The sequence below is a fragment of the Rhinolophus hipposideros genome (genome assembly GCF_964194185.1).
Source record: "Rhinolophus hipposideros genome assembly, chromosome: 22".
Taxonomy (NCBI): domain Eukaryota; kingdom Metazoa; phylum Chordata; class Mammalia; order Chiroptera; family Rhinolophidae; genus Rhinolophus; species Rhinolophus hipposideros.
The window spans coordinates 25078297-25089179 of NC_138068.1; the positions used below are offsets into that span (position 1 = coordinate 25078297).

The window sequence follows — 10883 nt, forward strand, 5'->3', positions numbered from 1 at the left end:
CAGGGGGCGGGGCTTGCAGGGCACAAAGGAACACAGTAAATGTTCAATATTTCTTTTTGAATGAATGAAGGCTTGATAAGAATGGAACTTCCACCTGCCTCCATAGGACACTGCTCCCCCCCCCCGCCCCTGGACATACCCTAAGGCTTAGATGTCACCTGCTCATCTGGGCTCCCAGGCCAGGCCTTCTGCCACACCAAGCCACACCAAACTCAGCAGTGCTCACAGGCCTTTAATCTCTACCTGCCTGGCCACACTCCATCACTGCCCAAGGCTGGTGGGGAGGGATAAAGATGTATGGTCAGGAAGGCTGCACCAGCTGAGTCCAAGATGGAAGGGCTAGGTCAGGCTGGAGCCTGGGCAGGGGGCTCCCGGCCCCAAGTGATGAGGGAGTTGCTGGCCTGGGCAAGTTCGGCGATGGACACTCGGCCCCGCTGTCGAATGAAGTTAGCCACAGCAGCCAGCTCCTCTGGGGTTATGTAGATGAACTTGCCCCGGTCGTCAATCACACCTGTGGGGACACACAGGTTGTGGGGCTGAGCCTTCTGGAGCCTCCCCATCTGGCCTGGGAATGCCTTCCTACCCACCCCTTCACAACCGGCTCCCAGCCCTGCAGGCCTGCCTGCCTGTCTGGCCTTTGGTGGCTGCATCCAATCCTGGTGAGGTGAGTCAAATCAGTCTTCCTTGCCTATCCTGGTCACCCCAAGCCATCCCCAGGCCTCAGCACATCCCCCCTGTAATTGCATCCCCCTGTTCAATCCACCTCATTGCACACCACTCCCGCCACCCCCGGTTATCGTCCTGCCTCTGCACAAGTCCCTGCAGCCCCGAGGCTGGACACTCCCCAAGGCCAAGGCCTACAGTGATTGATTCTCATCCTCTCACCTGTCAGAGTCCCCTCAGCCAGCAGATCCTGGATGCGATTGATGGTGTCCTAAGAGGAGAACAATTCTCAGAGCAGAGATAGGCGCTGCAGTCCCCAGAAAAATGTATCTGCAACCTCCCTCCTACCACACTGAAATCTCCTCTTCCCCCTCTCATGGCTGTCCCCCCACCCTGCCATGTGACTCCCTTCTTCTCCCTAGGAGGGGCCCAGCGGAAAAAGGGCTCTGGTCCTGGGGCCCTGCAGACCTCCAAGAGAGGCACTTTTCCAACCAGGAGAAGAGCAGTGGTGACGTATGGCCATGAAGGCTGGTGCTGCCTGTTTGCAAGAGTTGTCAAGGTAACTGGATTTGTGCTGCTTTGGTTACAGGGGCTACTCGAGTGGTGGGGTTTGGACTTTCTTCTTTTCCTCCGTGCCTGTTCTTCCATCTAGTAGAAAGGCAGGATTCCTGGGTGCCAAGACATTCCGACCCTCTACTCCCTCCTGGATGGGGACGGGCAGAGGGGGTATCTAGAGTCTCCATCTTTAGGGCACGCCACCTCTGACAGCCACATTACACACAGGCCATCTTCCAGGGCTTACCTGAGTCCGTAAGCCCACCTGGGAAGCCAGGTCTTCCAAGAGCACAACCTTGGATTGCTACAAAGAGAGGGAGGAGAGGAAGAGAGACTGAGGGGCAAATGCCTCTTAGCACTGGAGCCCTCTGAGTTTGCATTTTGATCTGACTGCTCTGGGCGGCTGAATGAACACTGTGCTGATTCATATGGGAGAGCCATGATCATCTCACACACTCACTCACACATTGGCCCAACCCTGCACAGACAGAGACACACACACTCATGAACTCTCTCATTCCCCTGCTGTGGGGAGGTATCTGCCTCAAACCACCACCTGGCTCACAGGCCCCATCCTAGACTGGGGACCATCCTGAGACAGACACACATGTGGCAAACCTAGAACAGTGGCCACCTTCTCCTCTGCATCCAGCCGTCTTTTTCACATTACAGACAGATTGGTAAGAGAAGCACCATCGAGATGAAGGGAGATGATAATAGTCACCAAAAGCTATTTTAAAAAACTGTCACCAGGAGTTGTTTTTGAGAAGGTGTGGGGGACGCAGTGGTGAACAAGATGTAACTCCTGCCCTTGAGCTCACAGCCCAGCCAGGGAGACAGGCGGGAATGTGGACAAAGAGGAGATAAAAGGTCCGAATGAGTGGGGCCTCCGTAGAGACAGTGTGTTTCATTCCCACCTTGCCTGTGCTCACCGCTCCCCACAACCCTGACACCCCACATTTCTTTTCACCACCCTCTTCACACCATCTGCGGCACTGGGCCCACCTTTAAAATAACTGTTGCTAACAGTCTCAGTGCTTTCCACGCACAGCTCTGTTCCACGTGCTTCCCTCACACCCTCAGGAGAAACTTTAGTTCAGGTGGCTACAGCTGAGGGGCCACTGCTCGCACATACATCTGCCTCCCCCACGAACAGACAGCATATGACTCAAGAGAAGGCGGTCTTTTATGTCTCTGTGATTGTTTCACAGCAAATGCGCTGGGGGTGGAGTGACACGGTGACACCACCCCAGCTGCAGCTGGCATGTGACTATTGGAAATGCCAAACTGAATGTGCAATCAGGGAGGCAAGTGAGCAGCAGTTGGGCCAGGGGATCGGCAAGCACAGAGTGACCCGGACAGCTGGCCTGTACCTACAAAGCGAGGACAAAGGCTGGGTGACAGTTCAGAGTGGGAACACAGAGTCACCCCAGGTGGTCCCTGAAGACCTGATCTGATGGGTGCTGGGACTGAAAGTGTGCTTGGAAAAACCAACCAACCAACCTAGCCCGGGCCGGAGAGAGTGGACTGACAAGAGCAAGCCAGACCTATACCTCACATAAACCATGCTACACAGACATGTGCCACTGGTTCTGAAACCCTAAAATGGAAGGGCCTCCCCCTTGGAACCTGGAAGGCAGGTGGACGGAATTTTGAAGTCTTCCTTTCCCTGCTGACAGCAGCTTTAGGAGAATCAGCACAGGCTGCAAAGACCTCTAAGGTCCAGAAGACTTTGGACAACCCCAGCCCCAACAATGGCCCCTCCAGAGCCACTGAAAGCTGAGGATTAGAACTGCCCTGGGGGCCTTTTCACAGGTTTCTGCGGAGGAGAGGGGGAGTTGAAGCTGATGGAGGAGGGCTTCCTGGAGGAGGGACACAGGACCATGAAGGTGCCCACTGGGTAGGGGGGAACAGCAAGTTCCAAACAGCAGCAGCGAAGTGTAAGAGATTTCCTGCCCGGGCTGTAGCCCTGACTCACGTATGCCAGGGTGGAAAACGGGCTCCGTTGGAGGGGAACGGGCACAACCTGAGGAAGCTTTCTTCCTCTCTGGAACCCCTGAGCCCCAGGCTGTGAGCCCAGCCCCTCGCTGCACGGAGGCATCTAAACTCTGCACTCTTTCAGGGAGGTAGGGGGAGGATTATGCAAGCCCTGGCTCCTTGGCACCCCCAGTACCACCCCCACCCCGCCCCCGCTCCCTCTGCACTCCTTCCCTCAGCCGCCTCTGCACCTCTGAGCTGCACTTGAAAACCTCTCGCATCCTTCGTGGGAGAGAAGTTGCTTAGCAGCAAAGCAGAGCAGGACGTGCTTGCGCTTATGCAACCCGGAGCAGCACCCGGGCGGCCTGCAGACAGAAGGGGACACACCTGCCACCCCACCCCAGGTTCCAAAGGAAATAGCATCCTGTTCCTCCCGGAAGACCCAAGTTCCAGGTCAGAAACACATGGCAAGGGACACTTGTTTCAAGTCAGTGGAGGCTCAGTGTGACAGAACTGACAGAAAACACATGCAAAGACACTTGAAAACACAGTGACTCATTGAGCGTGGGGTCTGAAGAACAGAGAAACTGTCAAACCCTGAGCGTGAAGAAGTGATCAAAGGCTCACACCTCCCACACAGATTCCGGTCCTTTTCCACCTTCAGGGTCAAAGGAGAAGGGAGTCTCCTGGCCAGGACCTCGGCCGCTCACCTGCTCTCGGTCCCCCCGCATGAGCCTGAGTGAAACACCTACAGCCCCGCTCAGGTCTGAGGAGAACGCACATGACACGCACATGCGAGGCAGGGAGGTGACAGCAGGCTCTGCTCTGTGGCTTACCTTAATGTAGTTGATGAACTCTATCAGGAAGCTGTGGGACTAGAAGAGCAGAAAAACCAGGGTGAGTGTCTCCCCTGCAGAAGCTGCAGGGGCCTGTGCTTATCCATCTGCCCAGGTGAGTGCCACCTGCCTATGTTCCCTCCGTGTGCCCGCCCAACCACCTGTGTGTGTGAGCAGCACAGCCTCCCATGGGAGGGTTTAGGAGGCAGGACCTGTCCTGAGGACAAAGCCTCTGGCTGACAGAACTTGCTGCGTCTCGTGCCCAGCCACCTCTCACTGCCTGACTGGGGAGACAGGCGAGGAGCAGCAGGGGGTCTGGGAGTCGGGGGCGGCCCTGGTAGGTGCAGGGAGGGTCTCCCACGTGTGGCAGGCCCACCTGTTCCTCAGTCATGGTCTCGCTCATGCCCTCCTCCTCTACCACGAAGGCCTCCTTCAGTTTCAGGTACTCCTCATGCTCCCGCTGGGCCTGCTCCTCCCGGGCCTTCCTCTCCTCCTCCTCCTGTGGACACCGAATGGGCAAGAGTCAGGTATTTGGGGACGGGGTGCCCACCCCATCCATGTTTTTAGTCTCTGCTTCCCTCGCAGGGCACCAGGGCATACAGCCCAGCCCTTTCTCAGGAACAGAGAGCTCCTTCAAGACCTGGATCCCTCTGGCCCTCATGCTGAACAGCAGGCAGAGGCCCCTCTTCTCATCAGTTCCGTCGCCTCCCAGACAAATGCTGCTCAGCCCCGTCCCCGTGAAACCTTGTCATGAACCCACCCCGCAATATCCTCCAGTCACCTCTCCCTCTCCTGCCATGTCCCAACTGTGTGAATAAACACCCAGACTCAATTTCCTCACCACCCATTCCCTGCTCTTCTGCATACCCAGCTCCTCCAAACCAACTCCTGCTATGGTCTCACCCATACCCTCCATCCCACCAAATCCAAGTGACAACCATCAGCCTCACATCCCTGTCTTCTCAGTGGCACTAGGCAGAGACTATCACTCCCCCTTGGCAACCACCCTCTCATACCTCCTTCTTGCTCCCTGGGCCATTCTTCCTACCTCCCCCATCACTCAGCTGGGTCCCCGCTCCCGCCTCCGCTCTCTCAGGCCACCTCACCATGCCCACAGCATCAATAGCCACCTCCTTGCCAGTGACTGCAGTTGTATCCCTGCCCAAATCCCTCCTCCCGAACACATGACTGCCCATGTGACATACCCACTGAGCAATCTCACAGGCACCTCAAATTGAGTATGTCCCAGAAAGACCCTGATCCAATCCCCACACATCTGGTCCTCCTACGGGGCCCCTGGCAGGGTGAGTCACACAGCCATTGGGCCAGTTGCCTTGGTCAGAAATGAGGTCACATCTACCACTTCTTTCTTTAACTTCCAGAAAGCTTCTCGGTCCGTCCATACGATTCCATCACTACCACCATCTAGTGCAACAGCCTCTCCCCAGCCCAACCCATTTCTCAGAGCTCCCCAAAAGATCTCTTTTAAAACATGAAGCTCAAGCTGGGGCAGGGCGTATAGAGGATGAACCTGGAGCCTCTTGCAGTACCAAAAATAAAGTACTCAAAAAACAAAACAAATGGTTTGTCAAAGGTACACAGGAGCCAACTGAAAGAGCTCCCAATGGCCAAAGTTGGAACAATCTGAGCGACAAAATAAATAAGATAGTACTGGATTATAACACAAAGTACAAGATAAATAGCCCTAAGTCCATGTGGACAATAATAAACAATTGACTATATAAATAGAGAAGATAAGTCTCCTGCACAAAATATTTTATGTAGCAGTTCTCCTCTCAAGGAGGTGGAGTATAATTCCCCCCTCCTTCAGAGTGAGCAGTGCACAGTGCCTTGTTTCTGAAGAAGTACGGGAAAGTGAAAGCAACATTACAGTCGAGCAATTTGACAAACACCTTAGCCAGGGATCAAGGTTAACACCGCTAATGACAAGTCAAGCTGACAACATGTACCACTGATGTGCTGTGTTGAAGATGGCACTTCACCTGTGGTCTTCCTCCCAGAAACCCATATGAGAAAAACATCAGCCAAACTCAAATTGAGGAACATTCTACAAAATAATAACCGAGTACTCCCCAAAACTATCAAGATCATCAAAAGCAAGAAAAGTCTGAGAAACTGTCACAACCCAGAGGAGCCTAAGGAGACATAAGAACTAAGTGTAACATGGCATCCTGGATGGGATGCTGGAAAAGAAGGAGATTGGGGGGAAACGAATGAAATCTGAATAATTTCAGATTGGGTTTTAGTTAATAATAAATTAACTAAATAATAATGACCAATATTCATTGTGAGAAATAATAATAATGACCAATATTCATTGTGAGAAATAACAATAATGACCAATATTCATTGTGAGAAATTGGCCACAGTAAGGTAAGATGTTAGTAACGGGAAAGCGTGCAGGGGAGAAGAGCTGCAGGATATTGAAGGTGCATTAGACAGCATCAATGTTCATAAAGGTGAAAGACCCTCTCTGCTAATGCCTCCCCTCTGCTGTGTTCTGGCCGGTTTGCTGCACAGCCAGGATTTCTGCCATCCAACACCCTGGGGCAACGGGGCCAGGCAGAGCCCAAAGGCACCGAGCTATGGGGTCTTCCCAGCCAGGCAGCCCTGGCTCTTGCCCAGTATCACATCACGTCTTTGGGATATTCCCTTTCTTGGGTAGCTGGTTCTCGGAAGGAAGCATCTGGCAAACAAATGTTCATTAACCACCTTTATTGCAGTGGCCCCCCCCCCCTTCCCTGGGCATCTCTTCTATGCCAGGCCCTGAGCAGGACCTGGCTCAGGTAGGTTCCACCATCTCTTACAATGACCTTTCATAGCCTAAGGCCCTCGGGATCCAGACTGCTCCCTTTTCCTAGCTTCTCCTGCTCTAGCCACTATGACCATGTTAATGATCTCCAAGTGTTCCAGGTATTTTGATACGTCACATGCACAGAAAGTTCCACCTCAGGCTCTGCTTTTCCGCAGCAGCTTTACACAGACTCTGTCTACAGACACCAGGGACCAAGTAAACCGGGAACTGCCTCTGCACCTGGTCCATGGCCAGTCTCCTGGGTGGGAGGAGTTGGGGAGCTCCATGGCAGCAAGGCTGTCTGGTCAGGTGTCATAATCAGGATGGGGGTGCGCCTCACCTTCTGTTCCTCCTCTAGACGAAGCCGCTCCTCCTCCTTCTTCCACTCTGCCTCACGCTGGGACTCCAGGCGTTTCCGCTCCTCACGCTCAGCCTCCTCTGCCTGGAGAGAGGCCTTCAAAAGGGCATGTCCCCACTCCCAGCTAGAGCTTGCCCACCTCCCAAATAGGCCAGGGTAGGCCACAGACCCAGGCTGCAGGAGACAAAGCCAGGCATGCAGCAAACACCAGCCCAGCATGCAAAGAGCCTTGAGGGGAGGATCCGCCATAGGGGACAGGAAGGCAGGGTCCTTTCCCACTTTTCAGAGCTGCACCCCACCCCTCCTGCTTGCCTCACGCTGGGCTTTTCGTGCTTGTTTCTCCTCCAGCTTCCGTAGTTTCTTGGCTCCAATTTTCCCTGACAGGTGAGTTTCCACTGGCTTCTCGATGTCTTCTTCCTCCTGAGCTGCATATGGTCAAAGAAAGACAGTTTAGGTCCTGGCCAGAGAGGACAGATGGTGACGGATCCACCCCCCGCCCCCGTCCCTGTCATCATGGGGGGAGCACCTTGCATCCACCTGTAAACGTCACTAGCCCAGCTCTGCCCTCCAGAGGCGTCTGCCATGAATGCATAAATTCATACTCCAGGTGTGTGTGTGTTAGGGGTAGGAATGGGGTGAAGGAGCCGTGGGGTGAGGGACCAGACGATAACATTAGGTGCTGCACAGCCATAGAGGGAGGGGCCAGGTTCTATTATCTGAGTGTCTGCAAGTCAGAGGCAGGACTGGGCTTGCAGAGTTCTCTGCTTTCTGTCTCTGAGCCAAAACTCCAGGGAGGGATGGCCCCATGGGGAAATGTATCCCCACCTCAAATTTCAAATCATCCTCACTGTGGTCAGGAACTGCTGAGGGTTTTGGGCTTAGCCCCTGGCCAGGGTTGTCCCTTTGACCCACCAGACCCAGGGCCAAAAGACAGCCCAAACAGCAGGATTACCCCAGGGCCAAAGACCCTGAAGGTTAAAGACCGGCTGATTCCTAAGCAGCAAGGATTTCTGACCCCAAGTCTAAGACAGGAGGGGCGGCACCACAGAGGGCCTTGCTTTTGAGCCCAAAGGGCTAATATCTAAGGGTACAAGGGCAAAAGCCCCAAATGCCTCCTTCTCAGGCTCAAAGCAGCTGTGGAGCACTGGAGAGGAGATAATCTTTCCAACAATCTAAGAGCTCTGTTGGTTTCCCAGCACCAGGGATAATGGAGGCCTCTGTTAAAAGAATGTCTCTATCCTCAAACTCTTCTTCTCGGGATACAGGCAACCCTACTCCAGGAACTGCAAAAGCTCTTGGTTAGGCACTCTGGCCCTAGGCCGAGGTCCTCAGGGAATGAGTGTGCCCACACCAGGAAGGGTGCTGGTATATAAGGAGTGGACTAAGGAACTGTCTGGGTCAGGATGCAGAACGTCTGGTCCCTAGGACCAAAGGCCACGTCCCAAGTGTCCCCACACTCCATCCTGTCTCCCAGACATCCCTCCCACAATGTGGCTTCATACCCCACTTTTCCACCCAGTTTTGGGGATCCTCTCACCCCTTAATCCAGTTCCCTTTCCCTGCAGGCTGGGGCTCCTCTCACCTGGAATGACAGCCTCCTCCTCATTCTCATCCACCTCCGCCCAGGCCACCTGCTGGGCTCGACGCTGGGCCTGCAGGCGGCTGCCCAGGTCCCTGCGACGCCGAGGCCTACCCCCAGCTCTCTGCTCCTCGGGCTCCAGGGGCCGAGGCTGGGCCACTCGGCCTGCTACTACTGGCTGTCCTTCATTGTGTAGTGGCTCTTGGCCGGCTGTAGGGAAGAGAGGAACCATGCTGCTGTCCAGCAGCCCAACCGACCTGATGGCAAGGGAACAGCATCCTGGAAGCTTCATCCTCTTCCACTCAATTTCCTCCACGTTCCTGCTGCCCACAGCACAAAGCCCCAATTTCCAGATCACCGAGGACTTGACAACCCAGACCCACACCTTGGACCCATTAAGATCACCATTTCCCTCCTGATTATGTTGATACCTTTCTCTCCTTTCAGGGCCTCACCTTTCCAGATGGCCTGTCAAAAGATTACCGCCCTGCAAGATGGAGCTGAAGCTCTACCTCCTCCAGGAAGCACACCCTGACCTATCCAGACCTCACCTGAATGCCTACTCAGGACTGCACTTATTTGCTTAACGCCACCTGCCATGGTTTTATCTGGCACCCCAAACAGAAAGCACACCTTGGGGGGCTGAGTTTCGCCTCCCAGGAAGATTTGTTGGCCATCTGCCTTACCTCAGCTTCTCTCTCCTGCACCTGGAGAATGCAGGCGATCGGAAGGAGTTTGTGGGCCCAAAGAGGGGGAGCGACATTATATACAAACCCAACTGCTGACAAGAAATGGGGGGAGCGTATCTGTTCTGTGCCCTGGCCGATGACACGGCCTTCTGGTCGAGGTGCGGAACAGGGAGGAGGGTGCATGAGTGCTCTCCTTGAGTGGAAAGGAGAGAGCTCCCTGGAGTTGCCTCATGCTTTCTCCAGCTCGTGGATGGCAGAAAACACTGCAGCCAGCCTGGGAGGGACGGGAAATCCCTGCGGCCTCTCCAAAGGGCACAGAGGGGGATTGCCCAATGAGAGGTGGCCGTGCGTTGTCCGCCAGGACCTAGGCTCTCTGGGTTTCAAGATCTAGAGTACTAGGGGACGAGGACAGGGATGGGGGCGAGGCTGTCTTCCGGAGTCGGAATAAAGGTGTAGGGGGCACAGCCATCTCGTCCGCAGGTTCTCGAACTGCGGCTCCGCGCCGGTCCCCTGTCGCGCACGTATGTGCGTGCGGGCAGCAAACACTGCCGGCGACTAGATCCTCTCCTCGGCCCCGCCAGGCAGGCCGGCGCATGCGCAGGAGCCACGGCGCGACGGCCTACCAAGGCTCCGGAGCTCAGGAGGCCAGAGGACGCCGGCACACAGGCGCTGGCGCGGCGGTGTCTCCTACCTGCTGCCGCCCGGCCTCGTCTGCGAGTCAAGAAGAGGATAAGGCCGACAAGCACAGCCGCAGCCACCAGGTACACCAAGGGGGCCACCATGACGGCGGCTTCCAGGCGGGACCAGCACGTCCACCCGGAGGCCCGGGAATCTCATAGGCCCCGCCCAACGCCCATGTGGCCCCTCCCGTTTCCCATTCCAGACTCCGCCCACCACTCGGGGCCCCGCCCTGGCCTCATTTCGCACAGAGACCTTAATTTTTTATTTTAAAGTGAATTTTGGGGGCGTAAAAAAAACAAGTGGAAATTATTGCAAACGGTTATGTGCAGTGTGACAACATTTATATATATTCTTTAAAAAGCACTAAACAATACCATATAAAAACATACATACCATGTGGAAAAAGTACAAAAGGATGCTTGGGAATAATAAACACCAACTTTAGGATGGCGGTTACCTTTGAAGGGAACAGGATGGATGAGATAAAGGGCAGAGTTTTGCCTGTATTTGTGACATTTGATTTCGTTGAAAGGGTGAGGGGGAGAGACCAAATCTTCTATTTGAATAAATTGTGATATACTTTTGTACTCAGACCTGCAATTTTATACCTATCTTAAAATAAAATTAGCTTTATTAGGTTGTACAAAAATTAGTGATCCAGTTTTTCATAGCGCTCGGAAATTAAATACCCACAGGGAATTTAAATTCCCCTTTAATTCTTAAGCATCTA

The 10883-nt window shown here is 54.3% G+C and overlaps 1 protein-coding gene across 1 annotated transcript; it reads right to left on the reverse strand.

Moving 5' to 3' along the window:
• Positions 1–217: 217 nt before the first annotated feature.
• Positions 218–10329, reverse strand: DDRGK1 (DDRGK domain containing 1). Its single transcript, XM_081033898.1, has 9 exons — positions 10164–10329; positions 8787–8993; positions 7517–7629; positions 7187–7288; positions 4408–4530; positions 4032–4070; positions 1466–1522; positions 886–934; positions 218–511 (listed from the first exon to the last, which is right to left on the reverse strand). Exons 1-9 carry the CDS (start codon positions 10252–10254, stop codon positions 345–347), a joined length of 948 nt encoding a protein of 315 aa, XP_080890024.1. The 5' UTR covers positions 10255–10329; the 3' UTR covers positions 218–344.
• Between the last annotated feature and the right edge of the window lie 554 nt (positions 10330–10883).